The sequence below is a fragment of the Gobius niger genome (genome assembly GCF_951799975.1).
Source record: "Gobius niger genome assembly, chromosome: 7".
Classification (NCBI taxonomy): Eukaryota; Metazoa; Chordata; class Actinopteri; order Gobiiformes; family Gobiidae; genus Gobius; species Gobius niger.
In genome coordinates, this window is record NC_136858.1 from 35715947 (window position 1) to 35733595 (window position 17649).

Below are 17649 nucleotides of genomic sequence, written 5' to 3' on the forward strand. Positions count from 1 at the left end.
AAAATGGACAAAAAAGTGATAAGAATTTGACAAAAAAATGAGAATAATTTGACGAAAAAATGACAAAAAAAATGGAACAAAAACAATTTAATGAAAAAGTGAGAAAAAATGTACAAAAAATGTACAAAAATTTGACAAAAAAGTGAGAAAAATTTGACGAAAAATTGAGGAAAAAATTGACAAAAAAGTGATGAGAATTTGACAAAAAAATGCCACTAATTTGCCAAAAAAGTGACAAAAAATTGACTACAAAAAAAAGCGAAAAATTTGACCGACGGCGAAGGTGTTGGAGTTTGGGGAGTCTGTGTTTTGCTAAATTAAAGCCAGCAGCTAAACTATTGTTATAAATCGTTCTGCATAATATGGGGAAGCTTTCACGGGAGGCCAAAACTTGTGTAATCAATACGCAAGAAACGCCTCGGTGGTGGCCTATACTACGAATGAGTCATAACTTCATCCACGGGAGGCTAAAACGATCCGATCTTCTGAATCGAAAACCCCATGGTCCAAATTTACCCCACGTACTTACAGTAAATCACGGTTTGTCCACATGTAAATGCAGCTACAGTCAGTGTTGGGAAGTCGATAATGAGCTTAACCACGTTATGAGGAAGCCGTTACTTCCCTGATGTCCCAATGCTCTTGATGATGTAACTTACAACGTTCAAATCGAAGTCAGAACAAGGATGTGAGCAAACACCTCTGTCGTCGGAAGATGCAGTTCATATTTTCACAAGACTGTAACGGAAAGGACGTGCTGCTTCTGTCTTGACCTTGTGAGATTTTGGACTTGGGTCTTCATGACACGGACTAGACTCTGGATCTGAGCTTAAATGATGAATTGGAGGTGAACTTGTACATTGGTTTTGATCACAGACTTCGGGATTTGAAGGCATTGTCTCTGGACTTTCCACTGATCTCGGTGCTTGGATCTCGGTTCCCGGGAAGATGGACCTGCCGACCAGAGAAGAGGTGGAGGGCTGGGATCACGGAGAGGTGGCCGCCCTCATGTACCAGGTGAGAAGTGAAAAGAGTAACAGCAGATTTGTACAGTGTGAAAGTTCTTCTCTCGTCTACTGTAAACGTAGGATCAAGGTCTGTTTCGATCGTTCTTCGATTCAGGGATCAAAGAAGAGGCATGTCATGGTCAAAACTCATTCCAAGCTACAACAACGCAGCACTTATTATAATTCTTTAGTTTATTAGGTCTTTTTTCATTGACAAGATTTTAGTCAATTTCTAGAAAAAGGAAACGGACTTGAAGGGGAATAAAACATACAGTACAATTAGGTGAAATAAAGTGCGAGAAAGTTTTTTTTATTAAGCCCGATGCGAAAAGTATTACCTACAATTAGACATGTGATTTTATTGCTTGTTGCGCCCGATTTATCAATAGAAGCTGTGCATGTTATTACTGTCGCCAATCTGGTATCAATGAGTTTGCCCTGTGCTCGTTCAGCGTTTATTATTGGCAAAAAACACAACAGCACCTGCTCTAATTGGCACATGAGCAAACACTTAGGAAATCAGGCCCTTAACCTCTTAACTCCCACCTGAACGGATCACATTTTCTCCAGTTTGGCTTTACCCGAATCAAAAAGCTTCTTGGGAAAAAAGCACCGAAATAGCCACAAAAAATGAGAAGAAAACAAGGATGTAAACGCAACAAAAACGCGACAAAAACTCAACCAAAGAGTGACAATAATTCAACAAAAATGTGATAAAAAATCAACAAAAATGTGACAAAAATGTGACAAAAATTAAACAAAAAAATTAACAAAAATGTGATAAAAAATCAACAAAAATTCAACAAAAATTCAACAAAAAATCAACAAAAAATCAACAAAAATGTGACAAAAATTCAACAAAAAAATCAACAAAAATGTGATAAAAAATCAACAAAAATGTGACAAAAATTCAACAAAAATTCAACAAAAAATCAACAAAAATGTGATAAAAAATCAACAAAAATTCAACAAAAATTCAACAAAAATTCAACAAAAATTCAACAAAAAATCAACAAAAATGTGATAAAAAATCAACAAAAATGTGATAAAAAATCAACAAAATTCAACAAAAATTCAACAAAAATTCAACAAAAATTCAACAAAAATTCAACAAAAATTCAACAAAAATGTGACAAAAAATCAACACAAATGTGACAAAAATTCAACAAAAATGTGACAAAACTTCTACAAAAATGTGACAAAAATGAAAAAAAACATACAAAAGGTGACACAACACTGCAACAACGCGAGGAAAAAGCTCAGTTTCGTGGGTCTTAGCTTTCAATTGAGGTGTTACACAGCCAAAAGAGGACAGACTGCATTTGGTTTAGGCGGGTGGTAAGAGGTTAATCTTATCTTAGGCACAAGATATTTGTCATATTTCTGTATTGAAAGTGCTTCCGTTGGCAGATTGCGTTACTTGTCTACTCCAAGGTCGGTAATCAAGCTAAAATATTTACATTTTGAGAATATGCTTATTTCTTGATTCGTCATTGCACACATTTTGTCAGATTGAGGGAAGATCCATCCATCCATCCATCCATCCATCCATCCATCCATCCATCCATCCATCCATCCATTTCGTCCCGGTCACTGGACCAGCTCTACCCTTCATCGGTTGTTCGAGGGTTCCTTGTATGACGCAGCAGGAGCTTGGTCTGATTGCCGGCCTTAAGTCAGGCCTGTTCCCGGTGCGTGTTGGTCTCCGCCAGGGCTGCCCTTTGTCACCGGTTCTGTTCATTACTTTTATGGACTTAATATTGTAGCCGCAGCCATGCCTCCTGGTCGCCTCCCTCAGGATGTGTTCCAGGCATGTCCTATTGGGAGGAGGCCATGTGGAAGACCCAGGACACACTGGAGGGACTATGTCTCTGAGCTGGCCTGGTGTCGCCTCAGGGTCCCTCCAGAACAGCTGGAGGAGGTGTGCATGGATCGGGAAGTCTGGGCATCTCTGCTGAGTCTGCTGCCTCTGCGACCCGGCCCTGGATAAAGCAGAAGAAAATGGATGGATGGAAGATTGTTCGTCTTCCTTACAAGCAGTGTTCATTTTTACAATACATTTTTATTTCATGTTTGTCTTAGTCTTTTAAAGGAATAGGCCACCGTTTTTACATACTGAGATATGTTCTTACCTGAGCTTTGACGAGTTCTTTAGGACCTGTCTGATCTTCACCCGTGCCTTCAGTCACGTAAACACAGCGCAGACGGCGTTAGCATTTAGCCTCTCCCCCTCTCCACTAAAGCTCCAAAAAAGGTCAAGATAGAAGCTACCAAGCTCTTCCACGTTTTCCCTATTTAAATATGGTTACGTGAAGTGTTCCACTACAAAGTATAATTACACAAAATTATTATCCGCTTAGAAAATCCACATTGTTTAATTTTGTGTAATTATACTTTGTAGTGTAACACTTCACGTAACCATATTTAAATAGGGAAAACGTGGAAGAGCTCGGTAGCTTCTATCTTGACCTGTTTTGGAGCTATAGTGGAGAGAGGGAGAGGCTAAATGCTAACGCCGTCTGCGCTGTGTTTACGTGACTGAAGGCACGGGTGAAGATCAGACAGGTCCTAAAGAACTCGTCAAAGCTAAGGTAAGAACATATCTCAGTATGGAAAAACGGTGGCCTATTCCTTTAAAGGAAAATGTCATTTCAGTCAAGACAAAATATTCCTCCATCCATTTTGGAGCTGCCCAAAATCACATTGCACCAGCCCCCTGTGGCTCCTCCTGCAGGTGGTGGGTCCACAGGACCCACCACCTCTCGATTGGTCTCTCTCTCATGAAGGGCTTCTGAACCGCTCTCTGTCTGACCCGTCAACTAGGACCTGTTTGGCCTGGGAGAAGAAGAAGAAGAAGATTTTTATTTATATAGCGCCTTTCACAGACATTGTCACAAAGCGCTTTACATGAGACAATTGTACGTTCACTCCATACTCGGTGGTGGAAAGCTACGTTTGTAGCTTCAGTTTCCCCTGGGGGAGACTGTCAGAAGCGCTTTCGCGACTACACACGTCTGCGCCAACGGACCCTCTGACACCACCATACACTCACACACATCATTCATCCTGGCCTATTGTGCATGTTTTCAGTAGGGGAAACCGGAGAACCCAGAGGAAACCTACGCAGACACGGGGAGAACATTTTGGCTGTTTCCCAATTGCCAGGATCCTTGGCGTCTCGACCACTTCGGACGTCATTCGCGTCATCACGGCGCCGCCAAGTGGTTCCATTTCACCTGGACCACTCGCCCCCTCGCAGCTCCACTCCTCCGTTTGGCTCATTTACGAAGGATACAGCTGTGGATCCTCCGCTGCCTCGGAGAGCTGAAATTACCCATGATGCACTGCAGCATAGTTTCTTTTTTCTTTTCTCGCAAAACTTTATTAGTTTGAACTCACTTTAAAAAAGTTGTGTTCCACATAAACAGTTTCCTGGCCTCTGTTATTCATAAAACAGTTGTTTTAATGAGCATAGATTGACACGTGACCTGACGCAGCCGCTCCATTTGAGCTCAAAGGCGGCGGGGAGAGGACACTCCGCTCCGTTTTGGAGGAGCCGCCACCGAGGACGTCAACGAAGTGGCCAAACGGAGGACGGATCCTCGCAATTGAGAAACAGCCATAAACTCCACACAGAAAGGCCCCGTCCCTGGTGGGAATCGAACCCGGACCTTCTAGCTGTGAAGCGACAGCACTAACTGCTGCGCTACCGTGCTACCAGGGGCACGAAGCTCCCGACAACAGAGCTCTCAGGATCATTCGGGTGCTCAAAACCCTCCACCACGTTAAAGTGGAAGTTCCCAGGAAAATATAAATAAAACTGCATGTAAATTTCGTCGACTAAATCTAAGATTAACCGAGTCAACTCTACATTTATAATATTTATTATAATCATGTTAACCTCTTAACTCCCACCTGAACGTGTTTTCTCCAAATTCTCCAAATCTAAAAGCTTCTGCAAAACAGAGGCTAAAAACGAGAAGAAAATGAGGATGTAAACGCAACAAAAAACGCTAAAAAGTTGCCAAAAAAAGCGACAAAAACTCAACAGAATTGTGACAAAAGAGCAACAAAAAGCAACAAAAATCCAGCAAAAAAGACATAACAGCAAAAAAATACAAAAATTCAGCAAAAAAGACATAAAAACAGCAAAAAAATGACAAAAATCCTGCAAAAAATAATGACAAAAATCCAGAAAAAAAGACAAAAATCCAGAAAAAAAGTGATGAAAATTCAGCAAAAAAGACATAAAAACAGCAAAAAAATGACAAAAATCCAGAAAAAAATAATGACAAAAATCCAGAAAAAAAGACAAAAATCCGGAAAAAAAGTGATAAAAATTCAGCAAAAAGGACATAAAAACAGCAAAAAAATGACAAAAATCCAGCAGAAAAAAGACAAAAATCCAGCAAAAAATAATGACAAAAATCCAGAAAAAAAGACAAAAATCCAGAAAAAAAGTTATAAAAATTCAGCAAAAAAGACATAAAAACAGCAAAAAAAATTACATAAATCCAGCAAAAAATTATGACAAAAATCCAGCAGAAAAAAGTGATACAAATTCAGCAAAAAAAGACAAAACTCAACAAAAAAGTGACAAAAGAGCAGCAAAAAAGTAATAAAAAAGTGACAAAAACAAAAAAGTGACGACAATGGCAAAGAGGAGAGAATGGATTCGGTTTTGGCGGGTGGTAAGAGGTTAATCAAGGCTCTCTGCTTCATGTTTGTTCTCCATATGAAGAAAGCACAGACCATAAATGATATGAGGAAATCCAAACGATGATGAAATATTTTATTTCACGAATGTTTCTTCTACTTTCATCCCTTTTACTGGAACGTTTTGTCTCCACAGATGAAAATGTACGAATGCGCCGTCACTGTCAACAGATACCACATTCACGGACATCGGTTTCTGGTGAGTTTCATAAGTCCAGGTCGTGCACTTGTTTCTGGGGATTTACTGTCGGTGTGAGGAGTGTCTTGACACCCAGAGGAAAGTTGAGGAAGTGAAAGCTGATTGGTTCATGTGGTCGCGCTGACATCACTTCCTGTTCTGATGAATAAATTCTTGACACATTTTCTGTAGTGACTAAATCTGTCTGAACTTCTGCTTTATCCCCGGGTCAAAAAAACTGTTTCCGGGTCAACTTTAGAACAAATATATATTAAAAAATGACTCATATCTGCACTTAAATAAATAGTGACTTGGCAGAAGCTTCAGGAAATAGCCATTTTGCCATTTTTCTTTAGAAATATTTGGATTTTCACAATGTTTTTTCGATAATTTATCTCACTACTGAAACACTTTCACTTCAGTATAATCATTTGGGTCCCTACCCCACCTAGAATCTTTGGGATGTGCTGGAAAAGGCTTTGTGCAGCGGTCACACTCTCCCATCATCAATGCATGCAAGGTCTTGGGGGGGGAAATAACGTAACAGTGGATCTTGAAACAAAGCCACAGCTGTAATCAAAGCTAAATGTGGTCCAAACAAATAGGGCCAGATCTTGTGACCGGCGCAGTCCGTGCGCAACTCTAAACGCAACGTGGTGCACGCGCGATCTTGCATGTGGCGCTAAAGGCTGAGGCGTGGTTCATTACATGACCCGCGGAGCTCTCTCTCTCTATCTCTCTCTGCAGCTCAGAGTTTAACAGCGCGTGGTTTTGCTTTGCTTTGCTGCGTACGGAAACTTAAACCGTTTTAAAATGACGAGATGGCTCTCACATCGGAGCTAGCATGGGCACGCACGGGTTTAGATTATTCTCACGAAGGACCGAGAGAGGAAAGAGAGAGGAGAGAGAAAGGCGGTGCAGGAGTTAAGAGGTTACGAACTCACGGACCGGGCGGCGCGTGGAGCGGCTTCAAAAACGTGGCTACGACGCAAACTTCTAAATATTGTCCCGTTCACCCACTGTTTCTTAAACATTACGTTAAAACTGAGAAAATGCAAATAATAAGCTCCGATTTACATTTGTATTAGTGTGATAAGAGCCTTGGAGTTCACGCTCTGAATAAGCCGTTCTCCTCTCACACTTTTACGCACGAGTTTTAACACATTTATTTTGCAAAAGTCGTGTCCGTGACTCTGTTCAAATCATGTTTAGTTTAGATTCATTTATCTGCAATCTCACATTTTCCTAACATACATAGTAATATGTAGCATATATATGGGCTATATAAATGTCTTTAAAAAAATGCTTATAATGAGAAATGGACGATATCATACACATAATAACATGATGAAAGTTTGAAAAAGTCGATTTTGCATAATACCCCCTCTTTTTTTAGAATTATGTTGGCTAATGTTCCTATTTCTCACGGTGTGACCTGGGCGGGGGGTCAAGAACCCCTTTACCTGTTATAATGGGGGTCGCGGCTCCAAAAGGTTGAGAACTACTGACCTAAAGTAATAAAATAAAATCGTCCCCTGCTGGAGCGGCCAAGTATTTGTTTTTACAAGATTATAGACCAGACATTTGGAAAAATCCTCCAAAAATATCGGCCGAGCATATCGGCATCAGCCAATTAACATCCCAAAATATCGGCATCGGCCTTAGAAAAACCCATGTCGGTCGGCCTCTGTTATAGCTAAAATGAAAAATGAAAAGAAAAATTGCAGATGACTTTGGTTCAGTTTGTGTTGTGTAACTTATAGTCATGTATCAGGAGGTACCAGGGGCGGACTGGCCATATGTCCATTCTGGAAGAGCAGGGCCACCGGTCTGGCCTCTCACTTTACCATACCCTTACCCCCGGGCGAAACCGAGCTTTACCCAAATCTAAAAGCTTAACCCCTTAACTCCTGGCTGAACCGAGCACATTTTCTCCAGCTTTACCCCAATCCAAAAACTTCTGGAAAAAAGGTGTGAAAATAGCAACAAAACTGAGATGAAAACAAGGATGAAAATGTGAAAAAAGTGAGAAAAAATGTCAAAAAAATTGACAAAAAAGTGAGAAAAATTTGACGAAAAATTGAGAAAAAATGGACAAAAAAGTGGTAAGAATTTGGTTAAAAAAATGCAAGTAATTTGACGAAAAAGTGACAAAAAAATTTACCAAAAAAAAACGAAAAATTTGACGAAAAAGTGAAAAAATAGTCACGAAAAAGTGAAAAAAGAGACGACTGCCCAACAAAAAAAGTGGTGAAAAAAAATCTGATGACGTGAGGAAAAAGATCAATTTAGTTTTGTAGATCTTTCAAATGAGGTGTTACACTGGCCTACAGGATTTGGGTAAAGCTGAACTGGAGAAAATGCTCTCGGTTCAGGCGGGAGTTAAAGGTCCTATATCATTCTATTTTAGCCATTCCAAAGTTAAGTATAGGCATTTATATGATATATTGTACATCTACCACTATTGAGCACTCATTTTTGTGATAAATATAAGTGTTTTCTGGAGGTATTTTTCAAACCCGGAAGACAAAACGCTTCGATTCAGTTAACTCCGCCCCCTCTCTCCGCACATACAACTTTACCGTAATATAAATAAACAGCAATAAGTGAAGTTACTTCACGATGCAGTTATACAGAGTTGACATCTGCAACACAGCTTCATAAATGGCTAACACACAAGCTAATATGCTAACACACAAGCTAATATGCTAACACACAAGCTAACCCGCGTTTGGATTGACTCACCCTCTGCTCCATCGCTGTTTACATTATGGGACTCGCGTTGGTTATAAAAGTTAATCCACTTTGATTCTGGCGAAGGTTCACCAAACATCCATCAGAGACAGTCACAGAAAAACAATATTTTGGTGAAAGTCGCTGAATCCCGGAGAAAAAAACAGCTGAGTGGCCTCTTCCTGAAAAAGGTTGAATAAACTCCCGTCCCGCTTCTTTTTTTCCGTGACATGATCGTTAGTTAAGAATAAAAAACAGGTGTTCAGAGTAGGTAACGAGCTCCATCTTCACAGCTGCAGCGCAAACATGACTGATCTGTTCAGACTCGATGTGTTTGTTTTGGCCACAGCTGACCTGGAAGCACCTCGGGCACATCCCTTTTTCCTTTTTTATTTTTTTAATTATTTTTTTTATTTTATTTTTTACTCTTTGTTTCTCTCTTACGACAGAAATAATGAAAAGCTGTTTTACAAATTAAAATCCGTTTGTAAGCATAGAATTAAGACATTACATTACAGACGTGGAGCACTTCCGTTCCGCTGTTACGACACAACTGAACACTCAGTCGTTCACCAGGAGAGGGCGGAGCCTCAGAGAGCAGGATTCAGGAGGATTACTGAGAGCTGCGTGAATGAAGCCACAAACCACTCTGGGGGTGTTTTTGATAAGGAAATAGCACAACAACATGGCTAAAAGCTCCAAAAAGTCGATTTTGCTTGATATAGGACCTTTAAGAGGTTAAAAGAAAAGCATCCAAAAACAAAAATGTGCTGGATAAGCAACAAAAAAGTGCCAAAAACACAACGAAATGTGACGAAAACGTGACGACAAAGCAATGAAAAAAAAAACGAAAAACAAGAGACGCAAACACAACGAAAAAGTGACAAAAAAGTGACGAAAACACGCCAAAAAAACCACAATAAAGAAATGAAAAAGCAACAAAAACATGACAAAAATACAGCGACAACGTGACAAAAAGCTACCATCACTTTTCTAGATTTGAGCTTTCAAATGAGGCGTCACAGTGTTGCTCTCCAGTCAAGAAGCTTTTAGATTTGGGCAAAGCCGAGCTGGAGAAAATGCTCTCGGTTAAGGCGGGGGGTCAGAGGTTAACATATGTATTTGTGGAAGTGTCACATTTACGCTCATTTGGGTTAGGCTGACCAGAGTCCAGGGCTGGTTTTCCAGTCCCGGTCCCGCCCCTGGGAGGTACTTTCCGTATTTTGCCGATGATCAAAACAAAACTCTGGCATCTGAAAGCAAAAGTTACCTCCTTAAACATTGAGGAGAGCGAGATATTACGCCAGTGTATAAGCGCAACCTTTTCCAAAGCAGGCTGTACAAATAACCCATTTCCAACACTTCCATCTCACTCTAAAGTAATCTACTGTGCTATTCACTCACCACTGACCCCCGTCCTTTTCATTTTCAGAGCGGCGCTGCATCACTGAGCCACTCTGCTTATGTCCCTGCGAGCTTATCTCCTCCAAAATACACCCGACGAGGACTCCGAGTGATAAATGATTTAGCGCAAGGATTTTGACGCGACGGGGAAAATACTAAACGGCCTCGGCTAACTCAACGTACTTCAGAAAGGAACGAGGCGATTTTGTTGAGACTTGAGTTATAAGTTGAAGGCGGACTCTTCAGCCGACCCGCCAGCGTTAAAGTCAGAGCGAGGCAAGGCAAGGCAAGTTTATTTGTAGAGCACAATTCATACACGAGGCAATTCAAAGTGCTTCACAGTCAAAGCAGCGTAAAATATAAGAAAAACAAGTACAATCAATAAAAACATCAACATAAAATTGATCAATTACAGTAAGAGGCAAGAGTGTATAAAATACTTTCAGTTATATGCATGGAAAAAATTCTGCCAATGGGGTCAGCATTTTTTTCTTGCTAAGAATTCTTATTTCCAGAATATTTTTCTCATCATAAAACAAGAAAGAAACACTAAATTTAAGCAAATAAATAGCTAGAATTAAGCAAAATGTCCTCAGAAAATGGAATAATTTAAGGAAAACATTCTTATTTAGTGAAAAATTGTGGGATATTTTACTTAAATGTTGCTTGATTTAAGTAAAATGTTCTGAATTACACACATTTTTGAGCAAAATGTTCTTAATAAATACTAATATTTAAGGAAAATATTGCCCGGAGACCCTTCTCCATGATGTGGAGCCAGGCTGATGGTCAGAATCACCTATTGTACATGTTTTTAGTGGTAGGGGAAATGTACGCAGACACGGGGAGAACATGCAAACTCCACACAGAAAGGCCCCGTCCTGGTGGGAATTGAACCCAGGACCTTCGAGCTGTGAAGCTGAGGCTCTGACCACTGTGCCACCGAGCCGCCCACTTTAAAGAATGGAATGAATGTATTATCTCTCTGTGAGAATCAGTTCTTACATTAAGAGTTGTTGTGATCTTAGTTTTTCTTATAATAAGAAAGAAGATTCAAAAAGTTTTTCTTTCTCTTTCTTCTTTTTCTCAAGATAACTTTGCTCGGCAAGACATTATTACTTTTTAGGGAAAAAATTAGAACTTATTTCTTAAAGTAAGACATGTTTTACTTGCTTAGAATCCACTTTTTGCAGTGTTGTTTGGACTCGCTCTGTCTTGAGCACTATTTTTTCTTGCTCGTTGACACAAAGTTACCGAACCTCTGTTTTTGTCGCTCCTTCTCCTCTCGACATCAACATAAAATTAATCAATTACAGTAAAAGGCAAGAGTGCAGATAAAATACTTTCAGTCAAATGCATCGGCAAAAAGAACTGTTTTCAGCCTGGATTTGAACATTGTCAGAGTTGAGGCCTTTGCTGGATTTTTGTCATTTTTTGCTGGATTTTTGTCATTTTTTGCTGGATTTTTGTCACTTTTTTTGCTGGATTTTTTTTTTTTTTATGGATTTTTGTCATTTTTTTTGCTGAATTTTTGTCACTTTTTTGCTGGATTTTTGTCTTTTTTTTGCTGGATTTCTGTCACTTTTTTGCTGGATTTTTGTCTTTTTTTTAATGGATTTTTTCTTTTTTTGCTGGATTTTTTTTTTTTTTTTAATGGATTTTTGTCTTTTTATGGATTTGTTTCTTTTTTTTGCTGGATTTTTGTCTTTTTTTTAATGGATTTTTTCTTTTTTTGCTGGATTTTTGTTTTTTTTTTAATGGATTTTTGTCTTTTTATGGATTTGTTTCTTTTTTTTGCTGGATTTTTGTCTTTTTTTTAATGGATTTTTTCTTTTTTTGCTGGATTTTTGTTTTTTTTTTAATGGATTTTTGTCTTTTTATGGATTTGTTTCTTTTTTTTGCTGGATTTTTGTCTTTTTTTTGCTGGATTTTTTGTCACTTTTCAGCCTGGATTTGAACATTGTCAGAGTTGAGGCCTCTCTCACATCCTCGTGAAGACTGTTCCAGATTTTAGCTGCATGAAACTGAAACGCAGCCTCACCGTGTTTAGTCCTGACTCTGGGAACCACCAGGAGGCCCCTCCCTGAAGCTCTCAGGGCCCGAGATGGTTCATACGGCTCTAACATGTCAGAGATGGACTTTGGTGCTAAACCATGGAAAGACTTGTAGACGAGCAGAGCTGTTTTAAAGTCTATTCTCTGAGTGACAGGAAGCCAGTGCAGAGACCGGAGCACTGGACTAATATGGTCGTATTTCCTGGTTCTTGTCAGGACTCGAGCAGCAGCGTTCTGGATGTTCTGCAACTATGACAGCTCGTTTAGAGAGGCCAGTGAGCAGCCGTTGGATAAGTCTCTCTAAGTCTGCTTTTGACACTATTCCTCTGATCTTAGCCATGTTTTTCAGATGGTAAAAAGCTGCAGATGTCATTGCTTTGATGTGGCTGTTTAACGACATTTTCGGCAAAGTTACGGTAGTAAATGGGCGACTTCCGTTCCTCGCAGTGAAATCGTCGTCCCCGCGTGAAGTGTCAGAAAGCACAGATTTGTGGAATGATCAGAACAAAGTGTCAAGAGATCCGGAACAAAGTGTCCGGAACAAACTGTGAACTTTCTCTACGATTAGCGCTTCTCAAAGGGTGCGTTTTTCCACCAGACTGCGGCGCGAGGAGCCGGTGCGACGGTAAACTCGGCCTCAGTGGCTCGAAGTTGTTAAAACGTGCAAATAAATCCAATCGAGTGAAGAATCGGGAGCGAGAAATTGTTAAGAATGAGGCGAAGGGTTACAAGGTGCAGCTGCAGGACTTTTTTAATACCGTTTTCAATGCCTTCGCAGTGAAATGTTGTGCCAAAAGTAAATGAATTACATATTCAATAAAAACATGTTTTAAAATGATAAGGATGAAATCAGCTACGAGTGAAAATGATAGTGTAGTTATAAGAAAAGGTTGGGAGGTTTGAGGATCATTTTTAGTACAAATTGGGTGGTGTAGTAATTGATAAAGAGTGGCGTTGATCCAGTCAGTCTCAGAATTAAAAAAAAAACAGGGTAAACCTGGTCAGTAAAGCAGATCCCAACCAAAGCAACACTAAACTGTGATTAAAGAGGGGTTATTATGCTTTTTTCAGTCTATATCACACTACAATGATGACCAAACCTTCTGTTGGCGCAGTTTTCGGGCATTTAAACTCACACAAGTCACACAAAGAACTCCACTATGGACAGTTTTCTCATTCACTTTAGGTGATGGTGGTGAGATCGAGCATTCACAAGGCTAAGGATTCATGATTCTTGGGAGGAGAGTTTCTTCTCTACAGAGACTGGGAATACACACCTAAGTTGTTTTCTAATACAGTTAACCTCTTACCACCCGCCAAAAACAAAGGCATTCTCTCCTCTTTGTCATTGCCGTCACTTTTTATTTCCCATATGTGTTTTTGTCACTTTTTATGGCACTTTTGCTACTTTTTTTAATGCATTTTTCTCACTTTTTTGCTGCTGTTTTGTCACATTTTTTGCTGGATTTTTGTCACTTTTTTTGCTGGATTTTTGTCGTTTTTTGCTGGATTTTTGTCGTTTTTTTGCTGGATTTTTGTCATTTTTTGTTGGATTTTTGTCACTTTTTGGCTGGATTTTTGTCACTTTCTGGCTGGATTTTTGTCTTTTTTTTGCTGGATTTTTGTCACTTTTTTGCTGGATTTTTGTCTTTTTTTTGCTGGATTTTTGTCACTTTTTTGCTGGATTTTTGTTACTTTTTTGCTGGATTTTTGTCTTTTTTTGATGGATTTTTGCCACTTTTTTACGGGATTTTTGTCACTTTTTTGTCGGATTTTTGTCACTTTTTTTGATGGATTTTTGTCGTTTTTTGCTGGATTTTTGTCTTTTTTTGAATGGATTTTTGCCACTTTTTTGCCGGATTTTTGTCACTTTTTTGCCGGATTTTTGTCTTTTTTTGCTGATTTTTTTGTCTTTTGCCACTTTTTTGCCACTTTTTTTGTCATTTTTTGCTCTTTTGTTACTTTTTTTGCTGCTTTATGTCCGTTTTGTTGAGTTTTTGTCATTTTTGTCACTTTTTTGGGTCACTTTTTAGCGCTTTTTTTTTTTGCGTTTACATCCTCATTTTCTTCTCATTTTTTGTCGCTTTTTTGAAGAAACTTTTAGATTTGGAGAATTTGGAGAAAACATGTTCAGGTGGGAGTTAAGAGGTTAATATATTGTATAACTTTATTGCTCTTTGTATTCAACATTAACGGTAAAGGTCATTCTACTTTTAACCATTGTTTGGGGGGTGGGCGGGTTCATGCAGTTTCCAGCACAAGTTCCTTTTCATAACAGGAAGTGTATTTCTGAACTATACTAGCTCTATGTTTGGATGTGGTTATAGGGAAACATTATATCTGTGGCTCTCAATTATGTTTGGTGTTTTTTTAGTCTAGACATGGTTTACATCCAACTTTTTTTTTGCTCTTTCATCACTTTATCAGTCGAGCTTGTTAAGGCTTGGGTTAAGAGGTTAAAGCCTGTGGAGCTTCTCTCTTGAGCCTTGATGGAAAATGTTAACCTCTTAACTCCCATCTGAACGGATCCCATTTTCTCCAGTTTGGCTTTACCCTAATCAAAAAGCTTCTTGGGAAAGAGCACCAAAACAGCCACAAAAAATGAGAAGAAAACAAGGACGTAAACGCAACAAAAATGTGACAAAAATGTGAGAAAAACTCAACCAAAGAGTAATTTGGCATCCGCACAGTAAAGTGAAGATTACTGATTTCAAACTAGTCCTGGTATTATTACGCCTTACAATATAGTTCCCCTTTTATCCGCTTAGAAAATCCACATTGTTTAATTTTGTGTAATTATACTTTGTAGTGGAACACTTCACGTAACCATATTTAAATAGGGACAACGTGGAAGAGCTTGGTAGCTTCTATCTTGACCTGTTTTGGAGCTATAGAGGAGAGAGGGAGAGGCTAAATGCTAACGCCGTCTGCGCTGTGTTTACGTGACTGAAGGCACGGGTGAAGATCAGACAGGTCCTAAAGAACTCGTCGAAGCAAAGGTAAGAACATATCTCAGTATGTAAAAATGGTGGCCTGTTCCTTTAAGCTCGTGCATGACGGTAATTCGGACCTGAAGTAACATTGTTTTCAGTGACAGTGCAGGATTTTAGAGGCAGTTGTGGTGAACAGGTCTGAGCTCATTCTACACGTAGGGGGAGGAAAAGACTTAATTTTAATATTTTTAAACTCCGGATAGTCCCTTTAACCTAACCCTGACCAAAACTGTTGGCGTGTTTTTTCTCAATAAGGAATACTTCTCAATTTGTGCCGGAAATCATTGTAAAAGGAACAAGATTTCTCGAAGCAGAGTCAGTCAAGTATCAAAAAGCAGGTTTCAAAACTGATATAAACTGTCAAATTTAATTTATCGCAGTTCAAGATATATTCGCCCTCAAATAAGCGCAGATGCAGCCGAGCTTTACATGTGATGATATTTTCACATCTTACATATCGCATCATTACAGCCGCTCCAAAGCCTGTTCAAACAGGCACTCAGAGTATTAGATAATAAACCTGTTTCCACTACTGTGACACTGTGAAGAAATATTCACATTTGAGAATTTCATTTTGTTTTCGAATGTCAGGTCAGTGTTTTAACCCCTTAACTCCCACCTGAACCGAACACATTTTCTCCAGTTTGGCTTTACTCCAGTCCTAAAGCCTCTGGAAAAAAGCTGTGAAAATAGTAACAAAACTGAGATGCAAACAAAGATGGAAATGTGACAAAAAAAGTGAGAAAACATTGACAAAAAAGTGACGAAAAATTTAGGAAAAAGTGGCAAAAATGTCACGAAAAAATGACAAAAATGTGACAAAAAAATGACAAAAATGTGACAAAAAAATTATAAAAAATTGACAAAAATGACAAAAATGTGACAAAAAAAATGACAAAAATTTGATAAAAGTGACAAAAAAATTACAAAAATTTGACAAAAAATGACAGAAAAAAATGACAAAATAAAAAAAAATGACAAAATAAAAAAAAATGACTAAATAAAAAAAAATGACGAAAAAATGACAAAAAATGTGACAAAAATGAGTCGAATACCCAACAAAAAAATGATGGAAAAAAAATCTGATGACGTGAGGAAAAAGATCCTATCGGTTCAGGCGGGAGTTAAGAGGTTACAATTCTTCATGATTTGGCCCCACAGTCCCTTGTGACCAGGAGACTGCTCTGTTTTTTTTTTTTTTTATGTTATCTTTAATCATTACGTTGCGTTCACCAAGTTTGCGTTCATATTTTGTGTCGTGATCCGGAAAAAATTGGGAGCCCCAGCTCTATAAGCCCAGATACATGAAGACCAAAACAAAAAGGTTGCCTTGCTCATAGTTCAGTAAATATTATTGCTCCTCTACCCTCCTCTGAGTGTGCTATACATAACGTCTTTACAGATTAACCTGTAAAAAAAACTCATATCCTCCATGTTCTCACGTCTCCCTGATACAAAGCCGAGCAGACTGTTATGTTCCGTTCTTGCTCCATCTTGATGCAATCCAATTGTTTGTTTCATTATGAAGACACGAGACACACTGTGATCGCCCGACTATTCACAGCGGCAGCAGCAGCCTCTAAATCAATGGAGCATTTCTCTCCTTCATGTGGCACATACTGTAGAAGTGGCTGTTCTGTGGAGATAAAGCTCTAATGCTGCAGGTAGACCATTCAAAACTGATATGAACAGATTCCAAACGCTGTCAGGCTCAGAGGAAGTCATTTCATATATCAAAACCAGGACAGACGGCGCACACATGAAGGGCTATGCGTTTCACACTTCACGTCAAGATAAAATATGGAGAGAGGCCGGCTGGGAAAGGAGCAACAAGGCTTTAATATGATAAGAGAAAGCATTTATTTTTCTGCAACTGATGCTTACATTTTTGGTGGCCCTTGTCGGCGAGATCTGGGTCAGAATCGATTGTAGAACTCCCGAATACACGGCTCGACCAAAAACAAACGTCACACGCGGGTTATGAGCTGGACGCACATGCTCCCTGAACTACTCTTTCACAATATAAGCCCGATGAATCCAGGTATAGATACAGACGGCGTCTCTGGGATCGCCCATATATGGTCATGTTTGACAACAGTTAACTTTCTCTAATTATTCAAAAACTTCTTTAACCTCTTAACTCCCACCGGAACATGTTTTCTCCTGTTCTCCAAGTTCTCCAAATCTAAAAGCTTCTTCAAAACAGTGATAAAAAAGGAAAAAAAGAAAATGAGGATGTAAACACAACAAAAAAGCGCTAAAAAGTGACCCAAAAAGCTTCTTCAAAACAGTGATAAAAAAGGAAAAAAAGAAAATGAGGATGTAAATGCAAAAACCAAAAAAGCGCGCTAAAAAGTGACCCAAAAAAGCGACAAAAATGACAAAAACTCAACAAAAAAATGACAAAAAAAACAGCCAAAAAATGACAAAAAAAACAGCAAAAAATGACAAAAATCCAGCAAAAAAGTGACAAAAATCCAGCAAAAAAGTGACAAAAATCCAGCAAAAAAGTGACAAAAATCCAGCAAAAAATGTCAAAAATTCAGCAAAAAAAATGACAAAAA

The 17649-nt window shown here is 38.9% G+C and overlaps 1 protein-coding gene across 1 annotated transcript in view; it reads left to right on the forward strand.

The window, feature by feature from the left end:
- Positions 1-885: 885 nt before the first annotated feature.
- blnk (B cell linker) overlaps positions 886-17649 on the forward strand; it is a 62663-nt gene continuing 45899 nt past the window's right edge. Inside the window, exons 1-2 of the mRNA XM_079560003.1 lie at positions 886-1017; positions 5860-5922. Of these exons, the coding sequence (XP_079416129.1) occupies positions 949-1017; positions 5860-5922 (132 nt within the window). The 5' untranslated portion in view covers positions 886-948. The remainder of the gene's footprint in view (positions 1018-5859; positions 5923-17649) is intronic.